We start from the raw sequence: 18,806 nt of genomic DNA, 5'->3' as shown, positions 1-18,806 counted from the left end.
AAGTCTTTTTTTCTTTTTTTGGCTGGGTTTTTATGTGACTTACAGTCTTTCTGCAGCTAGCCTCAAGTGGATCCTCAATTAAGTTTTTAGCACTTCCACATAGGCCTCACTCGTCTAAACCGTATGTTACCTAGTGTGTCAGAAGGCCAGTGTAACTGTGCCCTGAGAGCCAGGTCTTGAACCTCAACAGACAGATACAGAAGGGGAAGGTGTGAACCTAACCATGTCTCATCATGTAAATTAGATAAATAACATAAGGCAAACAAAACAAGGTGTAGATCTTGTTTATGACAGCGGTAACTCTAAATTACTTCTGCTGTGATCTGGCGCTATAAGGAAAATTAAATTGACTTGACTTCCAGGGGGGCGGGCCGCCCTCCCTTTATAATGATAGGGGAAGCACAGTGGATCCCCACCTGTCAGATGAGTTAGAAACGCCCTCATATGGTCAAACTTGAGTTTTTAAAGTTTTGTAACTCAAAAATAAAGATTCATGAAAAGTTGGACCTCAATACAATATGTGTCAAGAGAGGTTTTCAACCACTTAAGCTTTTTTGTTTCTAGTGTCCAGTGCCTATGCAGCCAGCCCCAAGTGGACACTTGATGAACTGCAGTTTGCCACACATGTTTAGCTTACAGAGTGTGGTTTGGTGCTTCAGGGCCACCATCAGTAATACGTGAGCTGTTCGGCTTAATGGCACAGACCAGAAAATATCTACAAATGATGATAACTTTCCAAAGAGATCAGGCATGGTGTGTGTGGTTGTGTGTGTTTGTGTGTAGCTCTTTGTAATTTTTAATCCACAACAAAGTTTCGCCTGTGTGTCTTTAAGTTGCTCAGAAGTCAATTTCAATCTCAACACTAACTCAAGTTTATACATCCTATCCAAAGTTTTTCAAGCGTTACAATTCAAACCCCAATCTCTTTCTTCTTACCTCAACATCTCCCCGGAGATAAAACCGAGCTTGATTTGTATTTATTTTAAAGTCCACGGAGACAAACAATAAGTGAGCGGGAGAGAGGAAGAAAAAAATCAGTTGAGTTGTTTGGGGGCATAACTCGCTCCCCCTAAGTGTAAAATGGGATGGGATATTCTGCCTCTCGGACTTAACGTAATGTAAGAGAGTGTGAAATTAAACCGCACATGAATAAAAGGGGCCCTTCATTGTGTGCCGCCGACTAGCTTATCTGGAAATTCAGACAACTGGAACATCCAAAGCCTCCAAACTTGTAGCAATCCCCTTTGTGTGGCTCCAGAGCAAACAATGTAATATCAGAAAGCCGGAGAGGCTCCAAATCCTGTGTCAGATTGCCAAACACAAAGTAGCTGCTTCCACAACATTGCCTCACTGCGTCCTCACATCCCCGCCTGAGTGTTTCTGTGTGTGCGTGTGCTTAAGAGTGCATGTGTCCGTCTTTACACAATATAAGTAGAGTGTGCACTCACTCCCTCTAACCCCATGTGTATGCCAGTGAGTGCTTCAAATAGATTGTTTCCTCTTTAATTCCTGGCCTTTTACCTATTGATATTCCTTGCACCTATCCCCACGCTGCTTTTAAACCCCATATGTTAATTTGATTTAGAGCGTCTCAAATTGAATAAGAGATAAAGATAAAAAAGAGAGGAAAAAAAAAGAAAACGAGGGTAAGAGCAAATGCACTGTTATTAATAATCTAAAGTACCACAGAGGGCTCAAACTGTCTGCCTTCATTCTGCCCCTCCCTCTTCCTTCCTCCCTCTGCGTTTTGTTTTGTCCGCTCTGTCTGTCTGTCTGTGAGTGAGTGAGCTAAGTGAAGTGGGTTATGATGGCTTCGTAATCGGCATCCCTCAAAGAAACGGCTGGTGCTATTAAGGGCCATTGTGTTTGCTGCAGTGATGATCAGATTCAATCTAGGGAGAACATTCAGTGCTGGAGCTGTTGCAGGGGGGGAGATAGAGAAAAATACCTTTCCTCGTTCTGCCGGGCTATTGTGTTCGGGGGACTAGATGTATGCACGCTCTTCAAAAGATGCATATCGACTCAGGGAGCTGCAAAAGTTTAGTTCAGATGAATGTGCCTGAGCTCTATGGCTGCACAAAGTGAGGTGAGTATTAAGTGTTGGGTAATGTTTTCAGGATATATTTGTTTCAATAAGAAGCTGGGCCGTGCTGCTGGGGCGCTGCAGATGAGACAATCTCTTTTTCTCTTCTCTTTGTCCTCATCTTTACCCTCTGTTCTCAGCCTCTGTTCCTTTGTCCAATCTCTGTTGTTGCTAACTTTGGAAGAGGCCAGTGGAAGTCTGGGTGCCACAGAAGTTCACATGTGGCCAGACTGAAGTTCAAGTCAGGGTCAGAGAACAGTGTGCCAGTCAGAACATCCATCAGTCATCTGAAGCACTTTTAAATGATGGGTGTAGTGAGACAGCCTGAGACTGCAAAATAGCCACATTTAGTCCAGCAGCTGAGTGCTGCAGTTTCAAAAACTGTGTGGGTTTCATCTTCAGAGGTGCTCCTCAACCACAAGAACCAGAGTCTAAATTCAGGGGCTGTTTATATGACAACAGTTTTAGGGTGAAACGCAAAAGTTTTGTTGTTTTTCAGCCTCGCGTTTACAAGGAAACTGCATTTCAGCAACCTAAAATGCAAACTTTTGAAAACGGCCTCCAGAGTGGGATTTTTCTTAAACGCTGCCGACACCATTGATGACGTTTTCAGTGGAAACGCTGACGTCACACTCAACAGTACCACTGATATTTTCGTTGCGAACTACCATGTTGTGCTTGTGCTGCTCAATCTGCTGAATCTTCTGACTGTCTTTCAACAAAATGTGCATCTGTTGCTCCACTTTTCCACTTATTTTTTCCCCAATTCACCAGATGATCGTCTTGACTCTACTATGGTGGAGATCTCCCAAAAGCTGCTCCTGGACAAGACAGTTATAGCACCACCTACAGACCTGGCACGCTGACTACAGCTTTTTCAGTCCATCAGCGTTTCCTTGTAAATGCAGTTTTTTTTCCACTGCGTTTTTAATGCGTTTTACTGTTTTCAGATAAAATGTTGTCGTGTAAATGGGGCCTTAGTCTGGGGGTAACTGATCTACCCCTTGAAACAGCCCTACCTGGTGGGCAGGACCTGAATGGTGGCGAACCCTCAGAGTTTTCAATTCAGTCTCCAATCAAATTAAGATGACCCCCAGGTGACTGACTTGGTTTAGTACCTCCTAAACAATGGTCTCCTTTAAAACTGATAGGGTGAATGTGTCTCTGTCAGCTTCTGGTGTTAGAGCTTAAACAGTGACCCTGTAAACTGGAGACCTTTACCTGAACGTGTCAGTGGATATCCAGTTCACAAAATCTTTTGAAACACAGGCAAAGTTTAGTTTAGGTTTTTATGTAAACATATCAAAACACAGACTTCAGATTATTGACAATCTAAAGGTGATTGAGAGGTATTTATTCTGCTCAGTGTTGTAAATCAGCAGGCTCACTCTTCAGTCTGTTTGACTGACCAGTGTTTTGCTGGTCAAAGCTGTTTCAAATAGCCAGAAACTGTCTTTTAAAAACAACTTTGTGACAAGTGCTTGTCTCTGTTCAAATACTGATTGAAAGAATCAATTGGCAGTGTGAGAAAACACAATCAAAACCAGCGTAGGCTGAATCTCCTGCAAACTAACAGGCTAAGTGGGGTATTGCACATGTCAATGCTGACCTGTCTTCGCCTTCTATGGTGTCATCTATACAGAATGGCTTTGGGTTTTTTTCTTATTGCCCTCTACTGGTCTTAAGGTTTAGTGCAATTACTTTTACTTTTTCTTTTTCAAATGTCAACAGTCTGACCTTCCGAGGACGTCAGAAATGCAGACAACAACAGACCACTGGAACCTTTTAGTTCCTGGAAGAGTAGTTTTGATTAAAAAGGCATTAGTTACTGGGATGATAATTTGGCAAGTTTGTCTTTCATGTCTGAATGATCTTATTTCCTCTTTACAGCAATGTATCCCTTTTTTAAAGGGGAAAAAAACAACTGTTTTCTCGGTCAAAGCCGTTTAAGTTTGGCCTCTCAGCTATACTTCATGTTGAAATGTAAGGGGACATATAAATAAAATGAGTTTACAGGAACTTACAAATGTCTTGGGATAATCTACATGTCCGTTTAGGGCTCTATTCCCTTCAATGCCATTTACAAAAGTTCAATCACACATTTTGCCACTGAAAGGTTTTGAAACCTCAGAGTGACACAGAACAGCAGAGCCGAGATGATGACTTTTAAAAAAGGAAACCAGTCATATGATGTTCAAGGCCACTCTTAACTCCGTGGATCACTGTTAAGAGGAGTGGGTGTCTGTCATATGATTACTCTGTACATTTTGTCCCATGTCATTGAGCTGTAGGTTGTTGGTGATGCTTTTAAAAAACCTAGTCATGGTTGATGTGAAAATGACATTTCTATGTACACATTTTATCAAAAAGTGACACTTTGCTTGAGCTGTTATATAAAACACTCACAGCTTACTTTTAGAAAAATCAAAGTGAATCCTGCCCTCATGATGCCCTCACAGAACTGATTGTGCGGCAAAATATAAGTATCGTTACCAATATCCTAAATCAAGGGTGCAAACAAACCTCTTACCCACTTCCAGCAGTGAAGGAGGATGTTAGTAACACCATGTTTAGAGACTTGTCATGGAAAAAAGAAATCTGCTAAGACAATAAAAAAACAATGACATGGCCATTCTCAAAATCTGGCTCACACCTGCAGGTCTAGAAAAAAAAAAAAAGGTAACAATATTCTCTTTTTTTCTTTCTCCCCTCAGGTCAGAGACCGTTCAAGTGCAGTTACTGCCCTTACAGTGCCTCCCAGAAGGGAAACCTGAAGACTCACGTGCTGTGTGTGCACCGCATGCCCTTCGACAACAGCCAGTATCCTGACCGTCGCTTCAAACGCTCCCGCCACGAGTCGGACGCCCTGGAAAAGAATCCAGAGGAGGCTGTCGGTGGTGAGAGTGTGGTGTTTGCAGGGGAGGAAGCATCTCAAAACCAGGACTGAAGCTGCACAAACTTTACGGGTTAACAACATCCTAAAGGGAGGTCCTGTTGTGGTATGCGTCACGTGAAATCACATCCTGATGCTTAGGAACAGACGCTGAAGACGCCGACCAAACAACAGCAAGAGCCTGAGAGCAGCTTGTTAATAAACCACACTTCCTACGTCATAAACAACAAGTAAACGTGTGTTATTAGAAGTCTGTGAACACTAAGAATATATTATATACTACGTGTTTGTGATAAGGTGAGTCTGCAGTTTCTTTTTAACGGAGTGCAGCGTAAAAAGTTAAAAAGAGTTATGAAATCTTTGTTTTCAGACAGATCAGGAGTTATAGAAGGAGAGAAGTGAGGTGATCAAAATCATTGGAGGCACTTTTCTCTGGATATAAGTTTTCTGGGAATAAAAAAGGGATCTGTACAATAATTAAACAGAACAGCTGCTGAGGGGAAGGAGGGGAGGCAGAGGAGGAAGAGGAAAGCTCATCACTGCCCTAAACATCGAGGCCACCTCTGAGCACACCAGCAGCTTCCATTCTCCCAGTGCAAATCACCACCACTGCTGTGTGTATGTGTGTGTATGTGTGTGTGTGTCAGGGGGTTTGGTGCCAGCCTGACTGGAGCTGTCATCGCAGAGAAAATCAATTCAACACAAACACACACACACACACAGAGTCCTGCAGTGGTAAGCTGACCCTGTTCAGGGGCTAAAGTTGAGTCCCATCAGCTGGCCGGAGCCCCTTAAGTCGCCTCCTTCTTTCCTCTTCCCTTCCCTCCGCCCTCAAACGCTCTAATACAAGCCCTATCCATTAGAACGGCCTGGATTGTGCAACACAAATCAATCGGCGTATTTAAAGCATCCATTAGCTGACAATAAGACTTGTTCTGCTCTGGTTTTGGTAATTTAACATCTGAAGGTCACCTTACAGGCTCCACGTCAGAGGAGGATGGAGAGAATTACTGTCTCTGTTTTCACTCGGGATGCTAGATGATGTTAGATGACAGCTTGGTGAAGCCACGGATCGAAAGCAAGACCGGCTGCATCATGATAAGTGTGTGAAAAGGTGTGTGACGGCCTGCAAAAGCTCCACGAACAAAACTTTACTCCTTCTCTGAGCTCGGTTACAGGAGCTGCACAGTCCAATGAAAATGAGATAATCACTTGTTTGACTCTGCTTTATGTCCTAATTTTACTGCCTTGCCTAAAAGAATGTTTTATAATTTATTTGTGGGGGCTGTCTAAAGGTGAAGGTGGAAAGCAACATGAAACCTTGATAAGAGAATGTAAAAATTGTACAACCTTGTGAAAAGGGTGGAAGAAAAACCGAAACAAAAACAACCTTGATTGAACTTTTAGTTTCCAGCAGCTCTGGGTGAGGAATGGTAGAGGAGATTTAGTAAGTGTGGAACTTTGTGTTATGTTGTTAGTGGCTGTTGCAGGGTGAGGGTTGGGGGACGTTAATGTTTGCCTGATAAAGAGATATGAGCTTAACTGGGGAAAAAAGTCTTACAGCATGCAGCATCAGGCTGGGATAAAGCTGTTTGTGGTGGCGCCACAGCTTTGTCTAAAGAGATTAGAACACCATAGACCCCTTTACATTCCACGTCATCAGAAAGATGCACACGCATTTTGGCAGCAGAAGCAGCTTTTTCGCATCACTCTTTCGGATGAGTTAGCGTTCTTCAAACCTCAAATTAAAACTGTAATCAGCTAAAAACATTGTTTTTTCCCAAGATCGGTTGTAAAATTCAATACTGCACTGTGGACTAAAGATTTCCTAAATTCTGCAGGATCACTACTGTAATGGCTAAACTACACCAGATGCATCTGCAGTGTGTCTCCACTCCGTCACAGCATTGGATCAGATACGTTTCTATTCAAGTTGATGTGTCAACTTACACTGGATCTGTTCTGTTGCAGTTCGGTGTGGCTGGTCTGTCGTGTCGCAGGTAATACGCAGCAATCCTATTTTTGCAGGACGCATAAATTTGGTGTAGGGATTTGGGACTGCAGACCTATCTGGTGTATTTGAGGTGGTACAGAGGAACGGGTGTTGTGGAGTAAAGTGTGACTGTGCTAACTAGCACCTCCTGTGTGAAGTGCCGGTAACAACAATCGTCGAAAATGAAAAGAGCCATTGGGAAAGCACCCTTGCATTTTTTTCATTCTCATATAAACAGTAAACCTATTCGTATTCTATTAATGTAGGGTGACCATACGTCCTCTTGCCTAGACATTTCCTCCTTTTTGGTTGTAATTTTTTGTCTGGTGTTTTTATAAAATTTCCTAAAATATCCAGGGTTTGCTCAGCTTGTTCTAACAACCGTTAATATCTATAGTCAAGTGCTGCACTGGGTCATGACCATAGACTGTATAAATAATGGACAAAGTCTCCCCAATGTCACCCATCTGTTTCTGAAACAGACTTCTGAAGCAAATCGGCTATTGCAGCCATATTGGAAGTGACGGGGGTTTCCTGTACAGCTATAGGGCACCTGTCAGTCACATGACCTGAGCTATGCCTCAGATTGGGCAAGCTCACGATCTTAATATCCTCTAAACTGCAGAGTTAGAAAAAATTGAACCCCCCGTACAGTGTGTGCCGATACTGAAATTAACGATTCAGACAGGAGACGTTTTTGAACCAGACTGTAACTATGTGAATTTCTGCAATTTTTTTTTTTGGTGTGTATGTGACTTCCGGGACTTCCAGAACCAGCTAGCCAAGCGGACACTTGAGAAACGGCAGGTTTTAGCAGTGCCGCATTGTCTCATATTCTTAGACCAGAGGTTGCCGCTTGGTCATGACCCATAATGACCCAGACTACTCCTTCTTTCAGATCAAAACAGAATACCTGCACTGCGCTCTAAGACAGAACATGTCCAAGCGTAAATGCACTTTTACAGACAATCTGCACAATAAATACCCCTCTTTTTGTCGCGGTTGTCACTGATGGGAAGCACTGTGTACTGCAGAGGTGGCACCTATGTGCCAGTAGCAAACAAAGGTTCTGGAGACTTGGAAGACTACATCACCACCACCACCACAATAGTTATGTTATCTCTTTATAAACTTTTAACTTAAAGCATAAAAAGAATGTATTAAATGATGTATGGTTTACAGAGCTCTTTTGTCATCTTTAAGTATCTCTGGATACTTTTACAGTATCTCCAAGAGGCCAGGTAGGGTGCTTTCAGAATATGGTCACCCTGATTAATGTCAAACTACAGACAGCCTCGAGAGACACACGCAGCTTACAGTCACCAGTTAACAGAGTCACATTTTGCACTAAAACACTGGCGACAACTTTGACTGCAAGGTATCCAACCTCATATTGATCAAGTTTGACCACAAAAGATTATGTGCTGATATTCTAAATCCAGCCATTATGATCTTAAGTAAATTAAAAAAAAAAACACAAAAAAAACAGCCAAAGTCATGAAATAAGAAGAAAAAGTAAATAAGAAGGGATAATAGGAGGAAGCTTAAATTATGATTAACAGGAACAAATCTTGTGTTCAAAGTAAAACTTAGGAATAATATCAAAGTATTAACTATTCAGAATTAGAGTTATAGTAGCTTAATCTAAATACACGCATAACGTGTGGTGTGGTTCGCTTACTTGATATGGTTTTTCTAGCTGGTATGCCACAAATGAATAATACACCCTGTGGTCACAAACCAGGTCCCATAAGTCACGATTCCACCAAGCAGACTAGTTGGGTTCGTCTCGGTACAGTGCGCATTTTGTGGCGTTTTCACTGACTTGTCCAGGGACAGATCCCCACTTTTTGGGACCCTTTGGTATGGGTGCCAGACTGCACCGATCCACTCTTGGAAGGTGGAGCTACAACACCTTCCGGCTTACACGCTGCCTACCATGAGAGGGCACAGTTTGCTGTGGAAAGGCAAACAGGATCAGGCTTAACTGTACCAAACCGTGCCAAACCGTACTGATCTGAATCGGACTGCTTGGTGTAAACACGGCTATACTGGTATTTGATGGTATGTACACGTTCCTGGATAATGTAGCCAGAGGTGAATCAAGTGACTTGAGTTCCTCTGTATCGTACACTCTGGATTTACCCACTAAAAGACGTCTGCCCTCATGTTAGCTGACAAACCATTGTACTCTGCAGTGCTTCTGTTGCCAAAATGTGCACAGCCGTTTACAAACGTTGAAGGGGTCTGTTTGAACCAGATCACACACAGGACTAAACACAACAACAACTACAACAGTAGGATGTAGAAATACACCCCCTGCATGCTCAGAGAGATGAGGTGAAAAGAAGAGAAGAAGAAGAGGAAGGAGAAGAGGGGAAGTGCAGAAGAAAGAAAGAGTATGTGTGATAGTTCAGGTTTCCTTTGGAAAGATGCAATTTTACTTGATTTTTTAAAAAAAGAAAATGACTCTTTGACCCAACACAGAAGAACAGCACGGGCAGTCTGTGTCCTTTTTTTACTGAGCAGTATGTCTTTTCTTTTAGTCTGTACTGCCTTTAAATGAGTTTATAAAGTCTTTCCCCACTGAGCTTCACCCTATGAGATTAAGATGATAAAGTAATGTAGTATAATCTTTAGGTTTTTTCTCTGTGGCTGTAGCCTGCATTTCTGAATGTGTATACCCATGCTGAACACCCATTCATATCTGCCGAAAGTCAAGAAGAGAAAAAAGTTTATTTTAAAGTACACATTCCTTTTTTTTGGCACAGCACTCTGGCTTATGCAGGTAAAGCATGTAAATCAGTAGTTTCATCATCTTGTGCATATGAGGCAATCATTTCTTTTTTTGTTTCGACACTGAAGAATGGCAATTGTTGTGATTCCTCTGTGACTTGTACTCTTTGTCCATCCCTGAGAATGATACGCTTTTCTCCCCCCTGCTGTAATCCAAAAATAATCCATTCCATTGTCCCCGCGCTGTTTGATCTCTGTCAAGCCTCCTATTGAAGTAGCACATGCAGTTTGCTCAATTATAATCACTGGTGCTAGGAAAGAAAGAAAGAAAATATATAACAGAGCTTTTTTTTTCAGCCTGCACTGGAGTCTGTAGTTTGTAATCCGAGTTAAAATACTGTCCACATTCCTAACTGAAGATTTGTAGCCTATTGAAGGAGAAGAGAGCAGAGGGGTTTTGTTGCAAACTGTAAGCTTATATTAACAGTAGATAACTTTGTATTGAAAAGAGAAATGTCCTTGGTCATTATTTATTACTGCACATCTGTTTGACAGAAAAGAGAATCTTTGGTTAAAGAGGTGTATCAAACATGGACTGTTTACTTCTGTCTAGATGTTCTTGTGTACTTTAAAGCAGTAACATTTATCCAGTGTTTTTTCTGCAATAAAACCTTTACCTCTGGGAGTCTCTGTCTTTGCGCCCGGATCCCTTCACACAGCTCAGGTCAATGATGATGAAGCACTGTGACAGTACAAGTATTGCTGGGATTGAAATGTTTACCAAAATCAAAGAGATCATTCTTTATTGTTCTCTTTAAAACGTACCAAAGATGTGACTGCTGAAAAGGAAAAATAAGTTGCAGACAGTTGTTTACATGCTGAGTCTTTTTCACTCCGTCACTTATGCCTGCATCTCAAATCACAACAGCTGCTGAAATAAGTGCTTGAAAGTGTCCCAACAGGGAAATAAAGGAGCGACCCATGGGATCCAAAATGTGAGAGAAAAAAGGGAGGGGGTGAGAAAGCTAAAAACAATTTGACAGCCATGCTACCAGCTCCCTGAGGTGCTACTGACGCAGTGTGTTGAATGCTGGTTCACCTTTAAATATGCACACAATCACAAATCTATATACAGTATGCCGACTCAAAACATGATACAAACACATTTATGGTCACAGTTTGGCACAACTGTTTACTCAAAACTGTTATGTTGCCCTCAACAGCAAAATGAATCTAGAATTGATGGGAATAGTAAAAGGTAAATAGACTTTTTCTATAAAGTGCAGTTCTGAAAACATTCAAAGAACTCTCACAATGTACAACTCAACTGAAAAATAAACTGAAATCTACTAAAGGGGGGAAAAAGGGTGCATCAGTGTGCACACCTCTTATAACTTGGGATGTGTTTGGGTTCAGAATGAACCAATCACATTCAAACCTACGTTGGAGTCAGTACACACCTGCCGTCATTTAAATTTCCTCCACTTAACCCCAAATAAAGCTCAGCTGTTCTAGTCAGCATTTCCTGACATTTTCTTGGTCAAATCTTACAGTAAAAGCCATGGTCCCATGGCAGGGTACATCCAAAGCATCAGAGGGATTTCATTGTGCAAAGGTATCGGCCAGGAGAAGGCTACAAAAGGATTTCTAAGGCATTGGCTGCACCACGAACACAGTGAAGACAGTCACCACCAAGTGGAGAACAGGGACTGCAATACCAAGAAGTGGATGTCTCTCCAAAACTGATGAAAAGACAAGAAGGAAACTGGTTCAGGATGATGCCAAGAAGCCTACAGCAGTATTAAAGAAGTTGCAAAAACTTCTGAAAGTACTGGCTGTGTAGTCCATGTGACAAGAATCTTCTTTATCCTTCATATGTCTGGGCTATGGGGTATGGTTGCAAAACAGAAGGAAAGAAGTCTTTATATTTCAAATAAATACATTTACATTACATTTACATTTAGCCAAAACACATTTGAAGTCTCCCAAAGGCATGCGTGAAAATGTGTCCTGGTCTGATGGAACCAAGGTTGAACTCTTTGGTCATAATCATAGTCTTTTTGGTCAGACTTCAGCTGCTACATGAAGTCTGGAAGATCCAGTGTTTGAATCTGGGAATGGAAATGAAACAGCCAGGACTTTTTTTTCTCTGCTGCCTTTGTTCCTGAAATGTAAATATTGGTATTTATTGGTCAGTTACATGCTCCTGTTGGGTTTCAGTTCAACAGAAGTTTCTAGTTTTCTAGTCATTATATTACTATTTAAAGTTCTTGAAATCACGTGCAACTCTTATAGATACAGTCAAATTTAAGAAACATACACAAAACACAACGAAACATAGGGTTGTTCCATCAGCTGCAAATGCTTTTTTTTTTTTTTTTACAGAGAAGTATTTGGAAAGTCACTGGATGTTTTCAGGTAGTTTCCCTGCACTACTTCCTGTCCCACTCGATCTTCTGTGCAGTAAAGTCATGCCTCCCAGCTCCAGCATCCAACAAAAATAGGATGGCTGTGTATTACTTGTGACCTGCCGGACCACAATGGACTGGATCCAGCGTAAGTTGACGCATTGCTTGATGGAAACCTATCTGAGCTGTGGCGGAGACAGAATGAAGATACACCTGGTGTATTTAAGCTGTCAGACATCTTAGGGAGACTGATATTCAAATTCTCATAGTATCAATTTATTTATTTAAAACAGAGTTTTCTACTTATAGTTTCTATACCTGTTCAGAACACAGAACTTTACCTTCAAATGGAAGCTTTCTTAATATGGTCACTTCTTGCTCCATAAAACTACAATTTCTGGGTGAAAAAGGCAAAAATGAGTCAACAAAAAGTATTTGCTTTGAACAAAGTGATTGACAGGTAGACTTCTACGTAAAGTCTACCTGTCTCAAATACAAATACACCAGATACGTCTGCAGTCTGACTCCATTCTGTTGCATGTTGACTGTGTTTGTCAACTCATACTGACTGAGTGTTCAGTCCAACAAGCTGCATGACTGACAGACAGCTGGAGTCAGACTGAGGAGTTCCCAGCTTCCCACTCCATGGATAAGTCTCACTTCATTCATTATGGGCTGTAAAGCCTCAAACCTGTTGACTCCTTGTCTGGATCCACTCATTATATCTATTAATAATCACAATCAATCTACATGTAAACCAGTTTTGACACGGTTTGTTATATATTTAAAGTCACTGGGTGTTTTGGGTAGTTTCCAGTCACGACTTCCTGTCTAGATCTTGCCTACGTCAAATTTACGCATCACAGCTCTGCGTTCTGCAAAAATAGGATGGCTGTGTAACACCTGCGACATGATGGACCAGCCATGCAGATGAACTGCTATGGAACAGATCCAGTGTAAACTGACAGATTGACTTGAATGGAAACCTATTTAATCTATTTACAGTGACTGGAGCCATGCTGTGAGTATGGTAAAAATGAATGAATGAATAAATAAATAAAGACCTACATTTAAAAATAAAACCATCCTAAAAAATAAGTTGTGTTAGTGAAGGAAGATTCTGAATTGAAGTGTTGAACCTGAACCTTTTTGGATGGTGACATTTATCAGTTTGGTCATCTTTTACAACACCGTCATTGTCTCCACCAGAACCGGCCATCGGAGGCCCATTAACAAGTTGCAAAAAAAATAACTGTGAATTTCAGCCTTTCTAAAGTTGCATTTGTAACGGATATCTCATATACATTTCAAAAACAGTGAATGCTCACAGCAATGCTTTCCAAGTGGAAGATCTGGGAGCAATGTAAATGCAAAGTGAGAGGAGAATAGGGGGGAAAAAAAAGTGTAATGAAAGGATAAAAAAAGGGGAAAAAGCCAAACCAGCAGCTGAATTGGAAATGTTGTCCCCAGGATGAGCGCTTTTTACTGTTAATGGAGAAATAGAGTGCGTGGCACATTTAATGGGTTTTGTTTTTATTGTACAGCACTGAATAATTAACTGGGAAGCAGCATGTCACATAGATTTATCTTTTAATTAAAATAACGTGGTTCACGCATATTTGAGTGGTAGTCCAAATAAATGCAATATCCAAATTTATGTTTTGTTTATCTTCCTGTTAATTATCCGGAGATTGTTCACTGTACAGCCCTTCATATTCCCTCTCCCTGCATCTATCTCTCCCTCCCTCCCTCCCTCTTTCTCCCAGTAATAACCAGTCAGGTTTTATTAATTTATGGATAATTGTGGCTGCATGAATAAGGTGCATGGCATGAAACCAGCCTGGTTTTATAAAGTAAGATGAATGTGTCAGCCGGCTGACGTCCCCACACGACAGCAATAAAGACAAGAACAGCTTTTGTCCTTGTCTTTCCGATCCGACTAATTTCCTATATCTGTTTTCCCATTTGAGTCGAGACGGGTGGAAACATCCAGAAACTCTTGGATGTGTGCTTTCAGGAGTGATAGAATTAGCAAGTGACAACAAAAACAATGACAAACGTCTACGTGCAAAGCTGAAACCTGTCCACAGTGACCCCAGAGGAAAAGTCAAGATTTGTCAGGTCTTAAGGGAATCAGTCCCTCGGTACCTTCACTGACGTCATCAAAGGTAGTCATCGCAGGTAGTCATCGCAGGTAGGCATGTTTCCCTGCTCCCGTCTTTTTTGTGTATTTTTTTTTATTTTCAACACACATGTTCACATAATTTCCAACTGATGTTTTTTTTTTCTTTTCCTATCGAGGAGTACATTTTTTTTATCATCTTTAAATATTTTAATTATTTATACAGCCTCTACAAGGTAAGGCTCCCATGCCCGAGGAATGGGTGGACCAAAGGAAAACTTCCTAGCTCAAAGTTTTTTTGTTTGTTTTGTTTCAGGAATTTTCCATTGATGACTCCTTGATTTTTCACTAATTTCAGAAACTTACTTAAGGATCTGCCCATGATGCCTTTTTTGTTTTATGAGACATTGTTAGTAGAAAAAGTAAAAGAAGAGCACTTAACTTTGCCTTGTATAGTTGTTCTTCAGTATATTTTGATAGGAAGTATTTTTAATTTTGTATATTATATCAGATGGGCTGCATGGCAGCAGATTGGTTGGGGGTGCTGCCTCACAGCAAGAAGGTCACCAGCTGAAGCCCTGGTTTGGACAAGGTGGACCTTTCATGCTCATCAGGCTAATTGGTGGTTCTAAATTGCCTGAGTGTGTGTGTGTGTGTGTGTGTGTGTGTGTGTGTGTGTGTGTGTGTGTGTGTGTGTGTGTGTGTGTGTGTGTGTGTGTGTGAAAGGTTCTCTGTCTCTGTGTGTCATCCCTGTGATTGTAGTGACCAGTCCAGGGTCTACCCCACGTCACGCCTGAAGTCAGCTAGGATAGACTCCAGCCACTCGTGAAGGGGATAACCAGTAGAGTATGAGTGAGGTGAAATATGATGATATGATGTCAGTGATGGTGTTACCATTTATTAAAGAGAAGATCAATAAAATCTAATGGATGTTTTTAAAGGTTCCATATTATGCAAAAATCACTTTAAGTATTTTAGTTAAATTTGTGGGTCTTTGGCTTTCCTCCCAGCCCACAAAATGTGATATTTAATGACAAAACCTGCACTTAGTAGTGATTGTGAATGTAAAATCCTGACCTAAAATGAGCTATTTGGAATTTGGAGATTTGCCGACGTCAGCGGTTCCCTTTTTTGACCAAGCAGGAGCAAGTCTGACCTGATTGGTCCACTGGGGCAGATACCCCGAACCCCCTCCTTGCCCACTCCCCTCCCAGGGAGGGAGAATGCCAAAGTTGAAGAGCCATCACTATTTTGTTTTTAGCTGTAAACAGCCACATACTTCCATGCACAAGCTTCTTATCTTGGTAGAAGAAAAGAGTTCATTTATCAAGGAAATGTTCCAGCTACACTCAGTAAAACTGTGCATGCCTATGCTTGTCACTTCATGGCCGACTGCTTTTCCAACTTTGGACAGTACAACAGAGGGCTAGCGAATAGACTGGTCCTGAATCCAGGCGCATTACCAACCATCCACCAACAAACCTCGGACCCTGGAAATGTGAGCATTTGAACGCTGTGCGCTGTAGAGCAGATGTAAGAGCTTTTCCTCAGTGTCCCCCTTGTCTCTGTGTTAGCTCCAGGATGCTAACTTTTGCTGTGGTTAGCCTGTTTTTTTAGCTTGTAATGTTACGGTAAACGAGCTTCACTGTTTTCTAAACATTGTGCTCTCTGAGTTTGTGCCGCTGCTCTCAGTGATGCAGAAGAGCGGGGCAGTATCAGCGGTGGCTCATTTACATATGAAGGTCACGCCCACTAAATCAGACCGTTCTGAACAGAGGGGCTATGACAGCCTGGAAACAATGCTGCTGTGCTTGATATATTGGCTTTTTGGACCAAAACCTGTTAGTACCATTTCATGAAGACATCAATAACACCATATTAGACTGCAGAAAAGGAGCAAAATATGGGACCTTTAAATTTTGAAATCTTATTTTGGGCATGTACTGGGGTCAGTTGCATGCAGAACAGTTGTAAACCTGGTTTAAGACGAAACGCTTCAGTTAACTTTTGATTCAGGCTCGTGTAAATGCAAAGTGATGACCAACTTTGTAAAACTGAACACATAAAAAGTTCTTACAAACTGAATTTCCGTATGCACAGTCCTGAAAAGGTATTACAGTTTCTGGGTAGGCTTTTGAGAGAAAATTCACTGAGCAAAGGTCATACTACTGGTGCAAGACCTGAAGAGTGACTCAAAATGAGTTCAATAAAACCATTTGAGGTTGAGGAAGTCATATCATATTGACTTATCCCATCATGCAGAAACTTTTACTGCCAAAGAACAAATCACTCCAGATCTGTCTTTGATTTATCTCTATATATTTTGTTCCTGGCTCTTCAGGTCAAAGCCCTCCAGAGATGAGAGGCAAAACTTTAGATTTGTCAAGCAGCAACACATCAATTTGCACAGAGTAGATCTAGCTGGACATTAAGTCGTGCACTGGAAAAAATACACTCTTCAGAATATAAATCTCTTTTCACTTCAGGAAAAAAAAAAACCCTCCGCCGTCTCCTGTGCCACCTCCAACTTGTCAGTCCAGTGGCACATTGTACACTGTATGGGTCCTGGGTTACATCTCAGGTCTCGGCTGAACCTCAAAGTTGAGGTCATAAGAGTTTATAGAAACATGGCATTGTACACCTTTGGGGTGGTTATCTGCTGTGTTATCTTATCTGTAAATACAGGACGTTGTCCCTTTACAAAACAGTGAGTATCAACCTGTGAGAAACAAACACTGTGGGCAGAGACGGCTCTGACAGCTGTTCAGCGTAACGAGTGATCCGTTAGACACTTGTCTGAAAACTTCAGGATCTCTCGTCGCATGATGATGAAAAAAACATCAGAGCCGTTCACCTTCACTGTTAACATTAATAAGTACAAATAGTCGTACAGACCCACCATGAACTAACAAAATCACATAAGCATGCACACTCACACCATCCACTCAGGCATTTCCTCGACAGCAGCTCTTTCTAGATAAGACCATCAAAGGGCTGAGTGGTCCTGCAAATGGAATCATCGCCATCATGAATGGGAATGATGCTCATCTAATTCACTGCCTATGTGCAAATGTGCATGCTGGTGTGTGTGTGTGTGTGTGTGTATGTGTTGGAGTATGTGTGTCCAGTCTCGCCATACAATGTGGTGTTGAGTATATCTGAGTGGACGACTGTCAGCGCTGCTGGCTCTGATACCCTGCTGACGTCTCCATTACCGTCCTCTGAGGTGGGGCTTTAGACCTGTCTGCTGTCACTCTGATGCTACACACACACACACACACACACATACTGGATAAAAAAGACACATCAAAATACAACACTGGCACAATTTAAATTTGGTCTTTGAGCAATTTGTGTTGCAGTCATTAAATGTTCTCAACAAAAATCAGACACAATCTTTTTTATCTTTAAGGGGAGTTCAGTCAGCAATAATTAGCAATCTCGTGTTGTGTTGTTTGCATCCTTGTAAGCAGCGCTCTTGATGAAAGCAGGTGACAAAACGCCAGAGTGTGGTGGATCTGTCAGGGAAAATGTGAGGTTGAATCAAGGACAGCAGTTTAATCTAGGTAACCAGAGCTGGCGTCCCATTTAAAACTGTGGTTCAGTCCTTTTCAACCCCTTATCAGCCCTGTTCTTTGCATGATCATGTTTTAGTGTAAAGTGTTTAGACTACATGACCCTTCAAATGGAGATTTTTTAGAAGCACACTCTAGTTCTGTACACTTCACAGCCAAAGAATTGCAAAATGTATTTTCTTAGTGAATAAAATTTGAAATTTATGTTAGTCATTGTATTATCACAGCTGCAAGCTGTTCAAAGGTATTTTGGTCTCTTTTTTTGGAGCAAGCATGAAAGACAATCACCAAAATGCTGATGTCTTGGTTCATCTAGCTCGTGAGCTAACGTATCTGTTTACATAAATGCTGTTGATGACTGCTGATGATTTCTTAAGGCAGGGATCTCCAACTCTTACCCTGGAGGGCCGAGAGGCTGCAGGTTCTCTTTCCAACCAAAAACTGCACCAGCTGAATTCACTGATTAGTCCCTGCTCTCTGCTTGAAGGTGAGGTAATCAGTGAAATCACCAAGTGGAGTTTTTGTTTGGTAAGAAAAACCTTCAGCCTCTTGGCCCTCCAGGGTAGGAATTGGAGATCCCTGTCTTAAGGTCTTTGTTGTTTCATTTTCCACCGTTTATCCAGGTCCTGGTCGCAGGGGCAGCAGTGCCATCAGCAAAGACCAATGACCCCTGTCCACGGCCACTTCCACCAGCTCCTCTAGGGGGATACCAAGGTGTTCCCAGGCCAGTCGAGAGATATAATCTCCCCACCGTGTCCTGGGTCTACCCCGGGGTCTCCTCCTAGCTGGACACGCCTGAAACACCTTCCTAGGGAGGCGTCAAGGAGGCATCCTCACCAGATGCCTGAACCACCTCTTCTGGCTCCTCTCGATGCAGATGAGCAGCAGCTCTACTCCAAGCCTCTACTGGATGTCTGAGCTCCGAACCCTATCCCTAAGGCTGAGCCTGCAGAGAAAGCTCATTTCAGTCCCTTGTATCCGCGATCTTGTTCTTTC

The 18,806-nt window shown here is 41.8% G+C and overlaps 1 protein-coding gene across 2 annotated transcripts in view; it reads left to right on the top strand.

Annotated features, from left to right (window-relative positions):
- Positions 1–5,582, top strand: part of znf536 (zinc finger protein 536) — a 265,410-nt gene extending 259,828 nt beyond the window's left edge. For both annotated transcript variants that reach the window (XM_074666772.1, XM_074666774.1), the window contains exon 8: positions 4,798–5,582. In XM_074666772.1, the coding sequence (XP_074522873.1) occupies positions 4,798–5,030 (233 nt within the window). In that variant the 3' untranslated portion in view covers positions 5,031–5,582. The remainder of the gene's footprint in view (positions 1–4,797) is intronic.
- The last annotated feature ends 13,224 nt before the right edge of the window (positions 5,583–18,806 follow it).

Source organism: Halichoeres trimaculatus, unplaced genomic scaffold (genome assembly GCF_033239565.1).
Source record: "Halichoeres trimaculatus isolate MK-OKI-2021-1 unplaced genomic scaffold, fHalTri1.1 fHalTri1_scaffold_3, whole genome shotgun sequence".
NCBI lineage: Eukaryota > Metazoa > Chordata > Actinopteri > Labriformes > Labridae > Halichoeres > Halichoeres trimaculatus.
The sequence above is the reverse complement of the archived record's forward strand: the minus strand, read 5'-3'. Positions and strand labels throughout refer to the sequence as shown.